The sequence below is a fragment of the Melospiza melodia genome, chromosome 1 (assembly GCF_035770615.1).
Source record: "Melospiza melodia melodia isolate bMelMel2 chromosome 1, bMelMel2.pri, whole genome shotgun sequence".
NCBI lineage: Eukaryota > Metazoa > Chordata > Aves > Passeriformes > Passerellidae > Melospiza > Melospiza melodia.
In genome coordinates, this window is record NC_086194.1 from 137,331,939 (window position 1) to 137,351,638 (window position 19,700).

A 19,700-nucleotide genomic window follows, 5' to 3' on the forward strand; every position below is an offset into this window, starting at 1 on the left:
CATTGCTACATTAGAAGAAAAAGAACAAAAATTGGTGTGAGGTACACACCCAATCCTACAACTTGCATTAAGGAAAAAACCCATCACAATGAAATCAATTTAAGTTTTCAAACCAGGAAAAAAAACAAACCAGAAATATTGTTTTGACGTAAAAATAAAAAAGTGAAACATGAACATGCCAACTAAATTATATACATTGCTCCCCCTTTACTTGTACTTGCCTAGCAATACTTTAGCATCTTCCACATCAAAATCTCCATCTCCATCAGCATCATATATCCCAAGCTTTCCTAGAAGTGCAAAGAGAGGAAGAAAAGATAATTAGGGATTTGGCCATTTGTGTCCAGCACAGTTTTCAATGTGTGATAGTTGACTGTCAATGCTAGGTTGTGACCATCCATTCTTAACAATCTAGCTGTAATATTCTTAACCACATTTTAAATTTTCTGGGAAATACTACAAATATTTCAAATTTCTTTCTGTATTTCCTGCACTTGAGACCAAACACAAATTTGTCTTTTTCCTGTGTTGATTTTGCAGTCAGTAGATTTAAAGTCTGTAACATGTACTTGACACGGACATGCTTTGTTCAGAATAAAATTTGAGTTCACAAGAAACATTTAACATGTTTGAGGGAAAATAATAAAACAAAAATTTGTAAAATAATGGCCATTTGTTTTCTGATTACATGCTTCCTGCAATTCTAAATTCTTGGGAAAGAGATAGCTATATAGGTATATAGTTTTTAGAGCCAAGTTAATACAAAGTAAGCAGCCTACTTCCCAGACAAAGGAAAACCATTCACAAATTCTACCAACAATTGTATAACCTTCCATTCAGACAAAAAAAGTTGTCCATCCTTTCATGTAAGACTAATAAATCAGTTTTGTCACTTTTTGTTTTTGAAACTGCAGCTCTATTAGCCCTAAGTATATGCAAAAGGAGAACTCAGTTTCTATTAAAAGAGAATTTTCAGCATAGAAGCACGGTATCCAGGATTTGAAGTATCCTGGGACCACCAAACTAGTAGAAAGTTATGTAATTATAGGCTTGATAAAATTCAGACACAACTTTTAACAGGATCGAACTCTGCAGAGCTTGCAGAACTTTGTGTTCTTATAGTCAGTTTACTACACTTGTTATTCTCTAAATGAAGGTAGAACTTTCTTGCTATCAAAATAAAAGAAATTCAGTTCTGAATATGATAGTTAGAAAATTAGAAATCAGTTTTGTGGAAGAAAAAATTTAGACTTGGGTCTAGAATAGAAAAATATGTTCATCACCATTGTATGGAAGCAACCCATTAGAAAGGAGCCGTATCTGTTTATGGATAAACCTAGCAGACTGGTGCAAAAATATAACTCTCTAGAAATAAGAATGATATCATCTTCAAAACCATGAAGAATGAGACAGATGAGAAATGGTTGAGCTTAATGTCATTGCAGAAGAAGAGCAACTCTTAAAAAAAAATTAAAACCATAATAAAGTAAACCAAAACTTCAGCCAAGGCACTGTAAAGCAAGCTTACTTCTCTAATATCCTACCTTGTAGGACCTCTGACAAGTTATAACGGAAATCCTTTGCTTTGGCTGCATGCATGGTAAAAATACAAAAAACATTATTTGCATCACTAGACCCAGTTAAGTTTCAAATCAGAAGATCTTTTTCTGAAAAAAATCAGTCCAAAAAAAAAAAAAAAAAAAAGCATGTACCAACAGATGTGTAAATTTTGTAAAGCCACCAGGTGCAAAAGTGCATGTTGAATTCTACAACATCAGGGAAAACAGATGTACCTATGGACATGCATCTTGAAATTTGAGATATTACTTTGTAACCTTAAATATTATATTAATAGTACTGTCTTAAAATTATCTCATTGTGATAGAATTATCACTGCTATAAGCTTAAAACTGAGGTCATTCAACATCTCACTCATGAGAGGATGACGGATCAGTTGTCCTGACCCTACAGGCATCACAGTCCATCAGAGCAGAGCTAACATTAACTGCTTACTTTCAACCACTGCTTCGAGTTTCTGAGAGCCTAAATTCAAACTGCATATTTAGCTGACCTCTCAAATTAACTACAGTATACATGTTACAAAGACATCCTACAGGATATTCATACCCTTTTATGAAAACCCCATTTTAACACCATAATAGTGCTCAGCAATAAAACATACATTTTGAACTACACTGCCTATTCTTATCATGTAGATAATTTGCAAACACTACAGTAGACATATCATCTATCTAAAAATATAAAATGGCATTCATTTAATGCATATTAATATTATTAGAAAAATCTTAAGATCTTACCTAGAACTTCTTCATAATCTACAAGTTCAAACCAGACAACTGCAACTGATGTCCAAACTCCCAGCAAAGCAATTACCATAAACCAGGTGAAAAATGAGCTTCCAGAGAGGCCTTCTTTCTTTCCATTCTTGCCTCCTCCATGCTTAGTCTCTGTTAAAACAAAACAAGAAGAAAAAATGGATGTAAGAGTTAGAAAATTATTATTGAAGATACAATTATAAAACTTGGTGTTTATTATTAAACAGAATACAAAACATTTCAATAACAATGGTGAGTTTTGTTGTTGTGAAGTTTTTTGGTTGGTTGGGTTTTTAAAACTTTACCACCTTTATTTGCTCTCCATTTCACTGTGAATTACTGTGAGAAGCTTGATGATTATCTAAGCAAAAGCCTCATAACCAACCAAACACCAAAAGCCCTGATCTAATTTGTCTTAAAAGCTAGCTGGAAATTCTGCCTTGCTCCCCGCCTTTGATGTCTATTTACACAGAGCTTCACATTTTTGAGATGCTTTGCATTTGTTCCCCGGCAGTTCCCAGACTGCCACCAGAGGCCAGTGTGGCCAGCAGGAAAGATTTGCAAGGGAAGCATTTCTCCTAAATCGGCTTCAAAACTAGTCAAAATAGCTCACAGAACCAACGTGACAACTCAAATAGCTTAAGAAAGCTCTAAAACCTGAACTATATTAAGGGTAAGACTGCAAATTCAGAACACTTTGCCAACTAAAACCATACTTCCTGATGCTTAGAATTAAGCAGAGATTCCAGTCCATGCTAAACAACTCTAGAATTTCAGTGCTGTGGAACATACAAGTAAAAGGACGACACAGAGACATAACCAAATCATGGTTTCACTTATAACTGCACAAATGGAAAGTAAATATATATTGAAAATTACACATAGTTGTAAACAAATGACTGCAAAAGACTTTGACCCAGCATATGTGTAGCAAGTTTCAAATGGCCATCGTCACCACAGAAGACATAAATTGCTTAGTCTGTTGTTTTAGGATTGTTTTAGAGAAAGAGGGATATGCATATACATATATAAAAGTAAATAAATATGTACACAAAATGACACCTGCTTGTGGCCTTCTCCAAAGCTCAGGTCTGCTCTTCTGCCCCCTGACATTACTACTGAAAGAGTGGCACTTGGCTGCAGTTTCAAGTCCATTAGTCTATTCCACTTCATTCTGTTCTAAAAAGCAATTTTTGCCTGCTAAGCCGCATGCAGGCCCAGTTATTCAAGCAAAGCTATTTCTTACATGATGTAAAGAACATTGCAAGAAGCTTTGTCATGAATATTGCGATAAACTAAGGAGTTATCTTTATGCTAATTGAAAGTAATGTTAGATGTATTTATCAACACTGATCACAGAAAAATACTCTTAGAATCTAAATATCCACACAATTGTTTTTTAAAATAAGTTAGTGTATCTGAAAGATAAGTAATGAGATGGGTGACTGACTTGTTTTTGTAACAGGAACTATATATAAGTACTCTCTGACCCTGCTTGCCAGCAGGTTTACAGCTGTAATAAAATACTCTTTTATTACATTCACTGTGCTTTATACAAAGTTCAGACCAATATAAAAACCACTGACCCACGCTAACTCTTATCCAGCTCAGCATTTTACTGAAAAAAAAATTATTTTATTAACACTACTCCCTTCCAAGATCAAACACCAACTATTTAGTTTCTTTTCTATATTAAACATAAATGCCCAATAATATTCACAGAGAAACTGAGGTAACTTAGCCTCACATCAGGCATATATCATTTGCTACTGCACAGTCCTCTAATTACATATCTGCAGGGTCTAAACACACAGCTCATTGTAACATTTCTCCTGTGGGAAATGTAGGGGTAGTCTGAAGGACAGACAAGCAGCGTCTGCATTCAGAAATATGCTCAGCTGTAAGAAAATTACTTGCAGTACTCTGAACTGGTAATATTAATACTGAGAAATAAACAATTACAGTATGTAACAGCAGGGCTTCACTACACCTGTGTAGCAGGGCAGTCAATGAAAGCTTTGCATATATTTAAAATGAAATCCTTAGGTTAAAAACAGTTTAAATTATTCCAGATTGCAACTTGGTTCTAGAGCAAACAGGAAAGAGGATCTTAGTGCACTTCACACTATTTGCCTTACTGTTATCTACCATTTACTGCTATTTGCCTTCCAAGGAAGAAGCTTTACTTATCAGAAGAACAGAGAAATGAAAGAAAATACAACCTATGTAAGTAATCAAGCAGAACTATTCATATTTTTTCCAGTATAGGAGACTGTTTCATGCAAATTCCTCAAAAATAGATTCTGCTATAAGAATGTAGTTCACAATAGTCACAAAGGCATATTTTTATTCTGGGGCTTTTTACCTTACAAAATTACCTACCAAACTCTTGAATAACAACTCAAGCATGGCAGCTTGATCACGCAACACTTTTATATAAATGGAGGTTATGTAACAAAAAAAATTTACCTATGATCTGCACAAATAATGCTACATGCAGGGTCAGAACAAAACACTGCAAGAACTGAAGCTGGCTCAGAGCTCATTCCAAACAATTAATTCTCAACTCAAGCCCTTTCTCTGCACATGCTGCCAGCCATGCCAGAAGTAGGTCACTTGCCATATCTGGTAAGCCTGTGCTTACACCACCAGATGTCTTTATGCAGACATCAGAAAGTCTTAAAGCACGGTCTACCGCTCAACAGCAAATCTATAAAATCCTGTACCTCACTCAGCCCCCCAGTAAGTCACATCTAGCTAAAAATGCATGAAAACTTTTTACTTTAGCTTACCTTCAAGACATCTTACAATTTTACATTCTCTAAAAATAACTTTGAAGTCAAATATTTGAAGGCAAACCAGTATCTCTTATGCTAATTTATGCTCTATTAGGCAAAATATTATTTACAATTAACCACCGGCCATAAATTCATGGAATACCTCTAGTCCAGAGAACACGTAATCAAAGAGAACAGAGGCAGCCTGTAACACAGACTAGACAGCAAACTGGCAAGAAAACATACAACAGTAAGCCAGTTATTTTGCTGATCATAAAATCAGACATAACTGCTATTTGCAAGTACACATTTTCCATTTGCTCACAAAAAAAAAAAAGTTAGGATGATACCTGTGTCGTCAGCCATAACATTAGTGCTCGATTTCCACCAACAGAGCGAGTGTGTCAGTATATCCAAAAATTAATGCTGAAGGCAGAATAAGAAATATCCTCAGTTATCCTCCTGTTTGCAACAGGAGCAAACAGGTTTCCTAAAGCCAGCTCAGCTGGAACCTGAAACTGGACCCAAGAGAAACCTCTCCTCCAAATCTATTTTTAGAGCAGTTATCCTCAGGAGCCAAACGCTTTTCAGAACTCATATGGCAATCTAGTTCTGACGACAATGAAATTCACTTACTCCTCCTAACAGAGCATCCTGGGTAGTTGATCCTTTCCCCTCCCCTTAATCCTCCAACATCAAAAACAACAGCAAATGAAACCAAGCATATTGTACTGTAGTACTTCTGCTGCAATTTATGCCACAGTGCCTGATCTCTCAGGACATTAAATCCATTCGCATAAGCTGAAACACAAGTCTGGACACAAAGCTTGCCTGCTTGCATTTGTTACGTTGGCCCTCATCCAAGAAACTTTCTCCATGTTGGCATTCCCCTACCAGGCTCTGAGTACCCTGCAGAGACTGCTCATTTGAAACTTGCTAACTATTTTAAGAAAAAAAGAGACAACTACTTTCTATAATGCAGTTTTGAGTCTTCTAAAAGAGTTACTTGAAACCAACCTCATGCATTCTTGCCAAAGAATTTTCATATCAGAAGTGCAACACATTGTATTTACTTCTGGCAGACCCTTTCCAGAAAGGGTTAACACTCTCACTCACTCCTCCCTTAAATTCTGACAAAATGCATACTGCCTATACAATTTAAAGCCAATGTAAATTAAATCACCAATTCATCCTCTTCTTAAGGACCAGAAAACGAGCAAAAACCTACTAATACACTTTTCAACATTTTTTCCATCTTCAATTTTATCAAACTATGATTTTCCCATTGCTTATCAAACAAAAGCCAGCTTCTTTTAGGTGGAAGCTAGAAACAAATTAATTTCTCATTCACTACAACCATAAAAAAAGCTTTAGGATCTACCACTCTGCCCTCCTATCCCCATGCTTCTTAAAATAACACAGCTACCAGGCAGACAGAGTGAACAGAAGAATGCTACAACTACTTTGAAAAACAACACATATCTCCTGCGGTTTTAACATCCAGCAAATGCAATTCCCAAGAGTTCAAGGGAGAAAAATTGAGAAACAGAACTAGAGCTTTTCATATGGATGAAAAGACTTCTCATGTGGATGAAAAGGAACTACGGGCAGTTCATTCTGTAACTAGTGCATCTTTTAACTTTAAAAGATACACTAGTATCTTTTTATTCCACTAGTATCTCTTTAAAGCATCCACTATCCACTTGAATACATTAAATGGATCAGATGCTCTAAGAAAGACCTCCTGATTAATACATTTCAGTAATGTAACTGATGCACAAGCAATTAAGAGCAAAACACAGAGAAATTTACACAGATTGAAAGTAACTGAAGATGGAGAAATCAAAAAAAAATCAAATTAATCTTACAAGCAATGATATTTATTCTATTGTATATAAACCACATGAGAATAGGCAATCTAGAGCAAATTCACTTCAGCTGCACCTGCATTTGCAGACACCAGATCTTACCATAAGTGCACTCATAAAGCATTTAACTGATGCTGGGAACCTCGCCATCCACTGATAGGTATTTTGGGGGGATTGCTCTGAACCAGACCTTACCTGCCTGAATGCCCATAATGATTCAGCACACCTTTTGGCACCTTTCACTCAGACCTAAGTGAGCTAATTCCATTCAGGGACAACAAGCACAAGGCTTATAAGGAAAGTGAGTTGAGAGAATCAAGAAATTAATTTAAAATGTGCATTCCAAATCTGAACTAACACACATATGTTGACCTCTAGCTGAGTACCCAGAGTTTTATTCTTGTGCCCTTTAAAAATTAATTGATTGCAAGAAAGACAAACATCTTTCTTCCTGAGAGGGGGAGCTACAGCTAAAATGGAGAAACTCTTCAAATTCATCAAAAGGAGAAAGGACCAAGAGAAAGATGGATCAAGGTTAGCTAGAAATACCACACAATATCATTTTTGTTAGTTTTATAAAAGACAAAGGTTAAGTTGAATGCAATTTGACATTGAGACAGAAAAGTCAACAGTGTAGACTTCTGACAATGTCTCATCTCTACTGTGTTCAGATGCTGTGACTGCTGCTTCTTTTTGAAGTCATTCAAATTGCTTCCCTAACACTCAAAGTTATTGTTCTTTGCCTGATTTAAGTGGTGAAAAATAATAACCACAACCATTATAACCATTCCAAAATTTAAAAACTATCCTCAAGTTAGTTGTGCTACAACTATGCAGCCCATGTATTTTAATTAATTTTACAGAAGCATAATTGACAATTCAGACTAGCAGCATTAGTTACACCTCTACGTCACTACCAAAGTGTAAGCAAAGAAATTTAGAGAGGAAAAATAGTCAATTATGAACACAAAATGTCAAATCATCAAGCTAAGCCTTTTCACAAAGGTGATTAGGAAGTTATATGGAAGAAATTATGATTTATCACTTGAAGATAAAAGTGCACAAAAGCAAGCAGTCACTAGGAACTAGAAATACACACTAAAAGAAAAAGCAATAAATAAAACACTACCCTCAAAGAAACAACTAAAAATCACATTTCAGAAGTAAAAACTATCAATCAGCTGGATTAAAGGGAGACTTTAGAACATATGCTTTTAAAAACAAAAGGCAGTGTGATAAAAAGCAGATACAGGAGAGAATCAAAAAGCTAAAATAAGGTACAAAAGAACCATATTATCACCAACAGAACAGAACTAGTAGCAGTGCAAAGACAATAACAACCTCCATTTTATAACCACAGCCCACTACTGCTTGAAATTTTTGCCAAATTATCTTGTCCAATATGATTAATGATAAAGCAACTGCTGCAAGCCCCTTCCACTAATAGATCTGCAGATCTAAACTGCAGATCTGCAGATTTTAAACTGATTTTACACAGAGGGGTTTATTGGATTGGTCTGTAACAAGTATTTTGACTGAAGTGTCTCAGGAAATTCAGAGCTGTCTCTGTTGATTTCCCCTATTTTCCCCTTTATATCAAAATACAATGGTTTTTTTCACTCTCTCATTACAGAGAGACAGGTCATGTGAGAATATACACACACACCGACTTTTTGTAAAATGTATTTTATAATTGACTCAATAAGCACATATTAAACTGTTGCATTCCAAGAAGTCCCTACACCATAATGATTCCAAGTGCTAATCAAAAATCAAAATTATTTTCATCTTTAATTTTTACTTAGTGTTACTCTACATCACAGGTGGAATAATACACTTTCAATGGACAAATCTGTGCGTTTATGAACTATATTTTTTTTAAGGGTGACAGGGTAATTATTTTCTCTGTGCTCACTTTACAGATGGAACAGAGATTTTTATTAAAATATGTATTATATATTTATGAAATATTCCAACCTTAAATTTTCACTAATATCCATACTCAGAAATTTTTGTTTGTTGTACAGTTATGGCAGCAGGGTCTTTAGAGTAAGATATAAAGTTTAAGGTAAAGGTTCACTTTCAATAAAAAATCTTTGCAATATAAAATTGATTCTTCCTTTTAGTTTCTAAGACATTTTCTTCAGCACTACAACCTTAAGGGAAACTAGGAGGAGGGGAAATAGCTTTCTAATTACTATTTTCTCATTAAAAACTAGATCTCTGATCTGAAATTTGTATAATCTAGACTATATGGTTATAAAGATACCTCGGCAGGCAGCCAAAAGACTTTAATAATCTATATCAGAAACTTACTGATTAGGAATGGAGAAACTAATGGAACAGAAAAAGAACTAACTTCAAAGGAAATACAAAGAGCAGAACATAAATTTGAAATAAAAATTTACTAACTGAAATGCAATTTTGGCTCTCCAGCTGACACTTCAGATTTTTATCTTAGTATTTGAGGAACTTTTCCTTATTTCACATTAATCAATCCAAACATAAACCTTTATGTCCTTAATTTTCAATCCCTACAAGATTCGTCACAGTAAAATAACCCACTATACAAACAATCTAAAAACATAAATACTGAAAGCAAGAGAAAAGTCATAAATTCAGGATTAGACAACAAACCAGGCTGATTGTGGAGCTCCTGGGAATGGCCAACTGAAGGGGGGAAAAAATGGTTGGCAAAAAAAAAAAAAGGATGCATCACAAAATATGTAAAAAGCCTCTAGGATCATAAGCATCCTGCTGAACTTCCCTAGTGAAAGGAAGCTCCTCCCTTAAAGAGATGAAGTGATTCCATTGAAACATCTCCTTGAATTCCTCACTTAGTCAGGATATGAAAGATCACTCAGTTCTGTCCTCTAGGGAACACTGTTTGAACTTCTTTGTAGGTCTAAAAGACATTTTTAAGTACACTGAAAGGTATAAGATCAAAGCCATTTTAGTCCCTCAAAAATCAGATCTGAGATCCTATTATCTGAAAATATGCTTCAAGTACAAGAGACACATATAGGTTTTTAGCTGTTTTATATTCAGTTTATAAAGAGATGGTCAACAAGTCCATTTCTGAATACAAGCTGCTATATTTCAAAGTACTTTTAGGCCTAGAGATAGCTTTCTGACTCAGGGAACATCACAATATTTAGAAGAGTTTTTTTAGCTGCAAGTTAAGGCAGTGTGTTACTAAGTCAGAATTATTTATTCTTCAGAAAAAAAAATAATTCCAAAACAAGAATAAGATTACCATCTGGCTGACAGAAGTGTCATACTCAGGCTGGGGTTTTTTACATTTATTTATTATTCTTCAGTAGTTACATTTTTTTCTGACAATAAAAAAATCCTATTGCTTTCCATTTACATGATTCTTCAAAGACATACTCAACAAAACCAATAAAATTTATACCCAAGAAATCTACTCAGAAAACCCATCACAATAATGACTAGCCTCAGGGTTGTTGGTTGGTTGGTTGGGGTTTTTTTAAAACCCTAAGGATTTGTCTCTATGAGAAAAACAGTCAGAAATGAAAGGAGAAATTTAGCGAGAAATTCTGTCCTAGGAGGTTGCAGAGTTTCAAGAGACTTGTCAAAAGCACTTGATCTAAATACAGCAGAGCAGTGGGCTCTACTTGCAGTGCTGGCTCCACCCTTCTCAGTGAGATTTGGAGACCAGCTGTTTGCCCCATAAGAGCTGCTGCTCTTAACTTTCTTCTCAAGCCTTGTTTATCTAAGCATAACTGATCAAGTCAGAGAAGGAGAAAAGAACACAGAGATGCATACTCATAAGATAAAATCCTGAATCTGCACTTGCTTCTTTTCTAAATGTGATAGAAAGATGACCACTTCCAAAACCTAGTCAAATTTTGTCCAAGCCATGTTTTGGCTTTTTATTTTACTTTTTGATTATTTGGATGACTATTTTTTAGGTAGTTCCTCAAGACGGATTTATTACAAGGAAATAATACACACACATGTGCACACAGCTTAAATGACTAAAACCAACATTGTTTACAACTTGACTTTTAAAATAAATACTATCAACTGCAATATATTTACATCAATATTTAGTGCATCTATCACTATCTGAATACTCTGGACTACTTTTTCTTTTAAACCTTTTCTCCACAAACTTAAAGACAGTACAATAACAAGCTTAGACAATTAGGACTGGAAGAAAAAATCCAAAAACAGGCATCGTGTAAAGACAGACTAAAAATGTTTTGTTATACATTTATCTAATCTAAATAGATTTGTACAGAAAAGTCCATATTTTTCCCAAACACTTCTGTCAATTGTCTCTAGTTTTGTTTTTATGTGTATACAAGCACAGGATAGAATTAAAGTCAAAACTATGTAGAATGTGCCTCTTGTAAACTTACTTGACTCAAACATCAAACCAAGAGGTTTAAGGTTAAGATCACATACTTAAAAAGAAATTCTAGTTTGCCTACTGCTGTAGGAACAAAATCTCTGTAACACCAATGAGTAGACTAACTACTAATTTTAACTGTACAAATTACTTAAGGATTTTTAATAGCTGCTATTTTGATTAACCAGCTCTCTCCCACAGAAGATTTGGAAATAAGATCTAAAATTATACAAACTACCTATCTTGCATTTGAATGATTTAATGTAGCCAACAGTCCTACATAATTACTAGGTTAATTAAATAGATGGCTGTATTTAGGACAGAGCAGAGTTCAGGGAAGGTAAATGTAGAGAGGAAATACAAGAAATACTTGGGCCTAGAACATGCAAATTTTGCTGGTGGTGACCTTTAAAAAAGATTCTATTACATAAGGTTGAAAATCCTCATCACCGTACATAACATGCTGGCATTAATTTAAGGGTAATTTTTCCTTGTTCCATTTTCCTATCCTGTAATGTGGGTCACATCAATTTGGTTTAGCAACAAGTCCTAATTAAGCCACAAAATAAAGAAAACAGACTATGTTGGTTTAGTTCTTTACATTTTTCTCATGCTTTGAGAGAGCTCACGTAGAAAAACTCCAGTTGTCACACAAGCACCTACAACTCTGCTTTTCACAGGTTTCTGCTCATGGAAAGAAAGAACACTTCAAAATGCTTAAAATGCCAAAAACTTATCAGTTTTCAAGTCTGATACTAAGTCAATTTGATCAGGTGTTTGTCCATGGGGTGCTATACATTTGCAACTCTTATGGAGTACAAAACAGGTTTTAGGTATTTCATGTTACTTAAATATGTTCTTAGGAGATCTCAGTTGCAGAGAAATTGTTGTTTATAGAACCTTCAGGCTTCAAAAGATATGTCTGTGTCTTCTAGTCACTATGTGTCCTCTAGCTACCATAGAAAGAAACAGGACTACAGTTACACACTATGTGAACTTTCTTTAGGTATCTTTAAATTTAAAAAACATCAGCATGAGGAATGAGAAAGTGAGATATGTTGCATTAGTAATTAATTGTCAGTTAACAAACAAAACCTCAGGAAATAAAACTAGAAAACCACTACTGAGTTGTTACAATTCCCTCTAGCTATTAGATGTTGTGTAAAGAAAGTCTTCAGGCAAACAACTTGGTAGCATTTGTTACATCAGGTTAAGTACATGCATAGTAATAGCGCAACTCCACATGAAGAAAACTGCAATTGGTTAAATCTTTAAAGTTGAACCACACATACCGCAGTATGTTCAAACTCAATACATAGTTATCTGCATACTTAATTTCCAACATGTTTCAAGACACATAACATTATGAGTTCCACTTCAAAGCATAGCTCCAAACTTTTCCATGCAAAGAGCTAACCCACAGATGCAGTTAGGGAAAAGAATGCTGCAGGCTATCACACAGATTACCAGATTCGGATCTTCATCAGGAAAGAACTGCTTGGGGCAAATCAGAACTTCATTGCTCAAGTTCTCTACAATGAAGAATTCAACATACAAATTAGCACAGGAATTCTTATAATATGTTTCAAAGTGATTCCAGCTGAAAACAAACCCCTTCTTTTCATACAGGTGATCAGCCAAGTGGTTTTCAGTTCAAAAAGACAGCATTATTCAAATGTCATCTCTTTATGCACTCTGTAATTAGAAATAATCTTGACACATAGGCCTTCCCCTGCTAGTAAATTTTGTTATCTTTACTGAAGCCCTTATATATCCAGCTATTACATCAGCATAGCCAACCAAACCAGTCACCTTTCAGTGTTCACTCATGGCTCCATGATTACATGATTGAACATAAAACTCTGGATTTAATCTCAGCCTCCCCTAATGCCCACCCACTCATTGTCATCTCCTCCCTCCTCCCCAGATGACCTTCCATAAAGTCATGCATTGAGCCAGCCTAGGGAGGGAAATAAAAAAATCAGCTTTCTGCTTATCAGTTCCCTGAGTGCTTCACCTCGCACCTGCACAGACAATAATTCAGGTACAGGGAAGGGGCATTGAAAAGAGGAAAGCTGCAGAGCAACCTCAAACTAGATTAAGCTGACTGCAGACCTGCAGCTCAAACTGTTAAAAAAATTTAACTTCTTAATCCCCCAATATGATATACATCCTTGGTGCCTGAACACTGAGTAGCTATGACCCCTGATGGGGAATCCTCATGTGCATTTTCAGAGTAATTGCCAAAATGTGAGAAAACATCCTCCAGCTTCCCGTCTGCCTGATACCAGAGATACTTTAGGTTTTCCAAAAGGCTATTGAAAAGGTTATCATTTAAACACTTAACAAAGTGCTCAAAAAGTACATTGAAGCATACATCCTTGCAGATGTGAAGTGCTACCTTCCTCCGTATCTGAAGCACTGTGAATAATTTCTTTTAGCCCACAGTGACTTCTTGCATACACATAAGTTCCATCAGAAAACACAGAGTGGGCCCAAGATTTCAGCCCACACTGGATCAAAAGGGGCATGAGAACTTTGGTGTCTTCATCAAGTGGCAGCATCTCTGGAAGTTTGGAGAGAACTCTCCCAGTGCTTCAGAATTCTTCAGGAGAAAGAGAACTGAAAGGAATGTATCAGGCTCTTTGTATTTATGTCCATCCTGCTAGACTCAAGTATAAATCTTAAAACCCAAAATAATACATCCTTGAGAAAAAGTAAAGGAAGTAAATACAAATACCTAACAACATGGGAAAACCAGAAAGGCATAAAAGCATACACTGTGTTCAAATTGATTGTTTCTACTTCCAAAGAGTAACTTTGGCAATCAGTTACTGCACCTGCCAACAGCTAATGGTGTAGAGAAACTTTCATTCAGATAAACCTTCAGGGCTGTCCTTCTAGAGCTCACTTGACTCTAGCATTAGACAAATTAATCAAGAGTCTATTGAGGATTCACTATTTCAATGCAAATCTGCTCAAGTAAACTGAGAAATACCTATGCTAACCATTTTAAGATTTTTTTTACATCACTTTCATTCAATCAGAGCTAGAATACTGACTTGTTTTAAGAGTTACTGCCTCCAGTTTTGTACAGGACATTTAGAAAATAAAAGGAAAAAAAAAAAGAAAAAAAAGAGAAGAATGGAGGAGATTTAGCAAGTGTAGTAATTTCACCAGTGGAACTGCTGCAATGTACCATACAATTTAGTGATGTCTGGACCATTACTGTTGCTACAATTTTTTAATTTGGCAGACTATTTTACAATATTTTAAAATGTCTTCCAGAAAGGCCACCCTGAATAAGACTTAAGACAGATTAATTATGAAGAGCTGTCTACATTTCCATGGTTTTGCTATGTGTATTAGCACGTGGCATTAACGGTAAAAATACAAATAGTTGCAAGCAACTAAACTAGGCAATAGGATAAACTTCCAAAAGAAATCACTGCAGAATTTCTTAAACAGTATACAAAGTTTCCACCAGTGAGACACAAAGTATTTCTCATTTACTCACAATAAGCCCACAGAAACTCTGACATAGTAATAACAATTCGCTGTGTATTTCTGAAGACCAAAAATGTAACAAGAAAAAACTTTGACATTGAATTTAAAAAGCCAAATCAAAGCACAGAGCAGCACACTAACTGAATCATGAGAATTCTTTTTGTTCAGCAAAATCTTGGACTTTGGTCACTTTTGGTCAGCAAACAGTTTGACAAGTCAAAACATTTGTTAAGCTCCACAGAGCATCCCAAATGTACATCTCGCTTAGGACCTTCAACACCTTAACACCCTTTTTCCTAAGGGTTTCAATTAACATAAAGCAGGAAATAATGGATAGATTGTAATACAAGAAATCAGATGACACACTACACAACTGTAAAGAGCATAAACAACCACACTGGACAGTAGTTGAGGTCAGAAATTAGAGAGACCAAATTTTTATATAGACAAAAGCATCACATTTAAACAGAATCCACAGTGTAAAAAAATGAGATGTTATACCACAGCACAGCTGGGTAGCTAGAGACATCCCAGAATGGATGGGCAATCCCACTTCAAGCACTGGAAGCACTGAGGTGAAGTTCAGTGTTCCCAACAAAAGAATTTCAGTAGTAAAACAATACCTGTTTAGTTGATGAATTTTCTCTGCTCTTTGGGTTAACTAGAGAGTTAATGGAGATCCTCACCCAGATAAAAGCACATTCTAAAGTAGTCTTTACAACAGAGATGAGATAAAAAGTGGAAATTCTTGCAAATTAACAGGCACAACTTCTTTTTAAAAGTGATACAGTGAACTAAAAAAAGTTGTAATAACACAAAATTACATTTGGATAAGTACATCAGGTCACCTTGAATGCATACCAAAAAAAGGCCCAAATAAATCTGAAGAAAGTTGAAACACCAAAAATCAATGAAAGAATTACAGCAAGAGGCACTAGAGGGTCCAAAGGATGAGTGAAAGGAGTTAAAAACATGGCAATGCATTCGCACATGTAAGGAAACCACATGGTTAAAAGAGCAAAATGAGGAAAAAAAACATCTCCTGGGATCTTGCAGAGAAAAGTAGAGGAGGTCAGAAGATTCTCAGTCACCACTGTAGAGATTAAAGAAAATTTACCAAAGCAATGTTAAGAGTTCTTTGTCATCATAGAAACTGAAGGCAACATGACTTCAGAACTGAGATAGGACTATGGGGTTTTTAATATAAAATACAGTTCTTTGTAGATACAAACAATGCTTTAGGTTGGAAATGTGTGGTTTGTATGCCTAGCCTAATGGAGAACTCTCCCACTTAACATCAGAGATGCAAAGAAAACAATTATTGCACAACTTATCTCCAATAAAAATCATGTTTAAGTAAGTCCTCGCTTACATACTGTAGGACACAATGTACCCACAGAGCAGCACAATGATTGCTGCCTTATGATCTGGGATAGGTAAGCAGAGGTTACAAAGTAATCCATAATTCTTCAGCCATCTGTATTTCAAAAGATAGCTGGGCTGCTGATCCTCAGTCTTGCTGGAAGGCTTCTCCACAGGCACCTGCCAATGCCCAAGGCATTTCCACATTTCACATCTCATGAAATCTGAGGGAGTTGATTCATGACCAGGTGTTATGCATTTGTTTCTGTAACAGAACTGTCCTTCATCTAATGATGATTCAAGTAACAATACAGCAAGTATCTGTTACTTAGTCCAGTCTTTAAAACTGATACTCCTCCTTTTGAGAGGCCACATCTTTAGTATGGATTCTGCAAGCTAGTAATAAGCAGCCAAACTTTCCAGTAAAGACAGATAATAACAAGCACATGTTTCCCTCTCTAAGTATCCCCAAACTGTTGAATTTTTCCCTGGTTTTCACTTCTGTACTCTAAATAAAATCATTGGTATAGTCATATGAGTCTGTAAATGTAATTTTCAAAGAATAAGTAGCACTACAAAGCTAAATAAAGTGATTTTTTTTAAATTAGGACTGATTTGAGAGCTTCTAGTACATGAATTCTGAAAGTAAAAGCTAGAGTTCTATTTCTAAAAGATGTTTAGTTCCACTTTTGACAATACAGTGTACCTGAAAACACCTATATAAACTACAGTTAGAACTTAATCTATTTGTAGTTTACTGTAAATATTTTCTGATAGAGAGACCTAAAAGCAGATTACTGATGCTGGCATTGTCTTGAGTGCACAGATTTTGAAATAAGCTGTTAGCCTCAGTGGCTTGAGCTGTGAGCAGGGCCCTGGCAAGAAGCCACATCCTCTTTTAAGAACTGCTGTGAAAGTGAATATTTCTATCAAGCAAAAAGTGCCTCAGATTTGAGGTTTTCATACTTCTCAGTCTCAATTACTTGCTGTCTCAAAATCATTTCCTCATCTGGCTTTCACATCCCTTGACTGTGGAAAGCTGACTGGCTGCTGTGAGCACTCTGCTCCTCCAGCTGTTCCTTTATTCACACAGGAGGTACCATCCCTCACCTCTCCCTGCAGCTGCAGCTATGAAAACAGCATCAGCTTCACACTGTAATTGCCATGGCTGTCTGAGGGATTCTAACTAGGAGTGTTGTACACGAACAAATTAAAGAGGTTACATGTCAGTAGAGTGCCTAACACATTACCCATACTACTTCATCCCCCTCAAAGACATCTTTTAATATGAAGAGAGAAAATTTTACTCAGGCTACAAATAAAAACCCATGGAATGCTTTCTTTATTCAGTCAGAGATAGTTTAGCAATAAATTTATTTTTCAGATATTGACAAACATGTAAAGTGATATTTAAAATATTAACTACCATATTCAGTATTCAAAATTACAACAGGGATGTAGGTTTTTAAGGCATTAAAATTGAAAATCTGTATTTAGCATGCTTACTACTGGGTGATCATCATAGCATGTCCAGTCCAAGCAAAAACTGTAATTTACATAGACTACACAGTATAGGCCAGGAACCGAAAAAGGGATTTTAAAATAAAATTTAAAAAAACACTTCTATAAACATTGCAATATTATTTCTAAACTCTTTTAAGCTTAAGTATATTTGAAATCTTTCCCTCTTAATTCATTATGTGACAGGCAAACTAATCCTATATGGCTCAGCCTTTAATGAACATTGTTCTCACTACGATTGCTACATTCAAAGAGGGACAACAGATATTATTTCTGTGTCATCACCACATTTTATCACCGGAGCTCTGTGCCCACCGAACTGGAATCCAGAGAAGCCACGACACGTAAACACTCGGTGTGTGGTAAAAGCCCTCCTTTCTCCAGTGCAGTGCGCATGGCTGCGGGTGGCTCCAGTACAGACACTTTTCTGCCCTTTCAGGCGCGTACTGCTACGCTGGGAAATGCCAATGAACACAAAACTTTCCCTACATAAAATATCCGCACACAGCCGTCTGTGAGCAGTCTGATCTGTCAAGGGGTTCCTTATTGGTGGGGTGGAGGATCACTGCCTCAAAAAAACCCTGCCTGCATTTTTCTGAGACTCTTCCTCCTAGCCTCGATAGTTACAGAAACCACCAGCTTAGGTGCTCCACCTACAACAGATCTAATAATTTTGACCTAACCAGGTCAGTCTGAGCGGATATTCCACATCACAATTTGGATACGAGAGTATGAAACACTTGAGATTGGGGCATCCCTGTTTCACCTCATCTCCGGGAGGAAGAGGTCTCGGGGGTACCCACGGATGCTGCGGCCTGCCCGTGCTCATCTCACCCCTTCTAGGGAGCTTCCGAGGGGAGTCCCCGCCGCCCGGGCCCGACAACTTTCTCCTCCACGTGAACTGCCTGGGTAGGGAACGGCGGGAACGCGAGGGACACATCACGGCCACCAACCCTGCGTCCCCCTCCCCAGCTCCCACAGCGCGGGAGGAACCGGAGGGGCCGGCAGGAGGGAAGGGAAGGGAAGGGAAGGGAAGCAGAGGCAGGGAGAAGGCGCAGCATCCCAGCGCTTTGCCTGGCGGCTGCCCCGCATCGCAGGGAGGGCCCTTCCCTCCCTCCGGCTGCGGCCGCCGCTGGAGCCCCCGCCCCTTCCCCGCAGAGCTACTGCCTCGCTCCCGCAGCAGCGCCGCTCACCTCTCTTGGAGCCGGGGCTGGGGCTGCCGCCGGTGGCCCTGGAGCTCTTGCGGGAAGCCATCGCACCTCCCGTCGGGCAGCGCAGGGGGCGGAGCGGGAGCGCGTCGGGAGCCGCCGCCGCCGCCACCCGAGCCCTGCGTGCGGCGGGAACGCGCTTAGGCCCCGGCGGCGCGACCCCGAGGGCTCCGAGGCCCCGCCCCCGCGCCCTCCTCTAGCCAATCGCGTCAGAGAGGCGTGGCGCCGCTCGCCTCCGATTGGCGGCGGTGCCGTGAGGGGGCGGGGCGGTGGCCCGCCGGTTGCGCGCGCCCGCCGCGCTCTCCCGCCGCCGCCGGCCCATTTGAACGTGGCACAGGCGGGCGCGAGCGGCGGCCTCTCGCGAGGGTTCGGGCGCGCGCGCGCCGCCAGGGAGCGGGGGAGTCCCCGGCGCTGAGGGAGGGAGGGAGGATGGCGGGGAGGGAGGCTCGGGGTGACATTTACATGGCGACACTGCCTAAAGCATCCCGCCCTGTGCCCTAAACCGCGCTCCGCATCCAGTTAAACTCCCAGGTTGTGGGAACGCATCATTGATGCGTATAAATGCCTAACGGTGTAGGAGGACGGAGCCAGGCTCTTTTCGACGGTGCCAAATAATAGCACAAGAGGCAATGGGCAGAGACTGACGCACAGGAAGCTCCACCTGAACATGAGGAAGAATTTCTTGATTGTGTGGGTGACCAGGTACTGGAACAGGTTGCCCAGAGAGTCTCTGTCACTGGAGA

The 19,700-nt window shown here is 37.9% G+C and overlaps 1 protein-coding gene across 8 annotated transcripts in view; it reads right to left on the reverse strand.

Moving 5' to 3' along the window:
• The window catches only part of ASPH (aspartate beta-hydroxylase), a 112,145-nt gene extending 93,048 nt beyond the window's left edge, over window positions 1-19,097 (reverse strand). For 4 of the 8 annotated variants that reach the window (XM_063169326.1, XM_063169293.1, XM_063169301.1 and 1 more), the window contains exons 1-4: window positions 18,943-19,097; window positions 2,319-2,468; window positions 1,545-1,589; window positions 222-290 (exon numbers count right to left, since the gene is read on the reverse strand). In XM_063169326.1, coding sequence (XP_063025396.1) covers window positions 222-290; window positions 1,545-1,589; window positions 2,319-2,468; window positions 18,943-19,003 — 325 coding nt within the window. In that variant the 5' untranslated portion in view covers window positions 19,004-19,097. Of the gene's footprint in view, window positions 1-221; window positions 291-1,544; window positions 1,590-2,318; window positions 2,469-5,463; window positions 5,730-12,826; window positions 12,892-18,942 lie in introns of those variants that run through there. The other 4 variants (XM_063169345.1, XM_063169318.1, XM_063169311.1 and 1 more) reach the window with 4 other exon arrangements.
• Window positions 19,098-19,700: the final 603 nt, after the last annotated feature.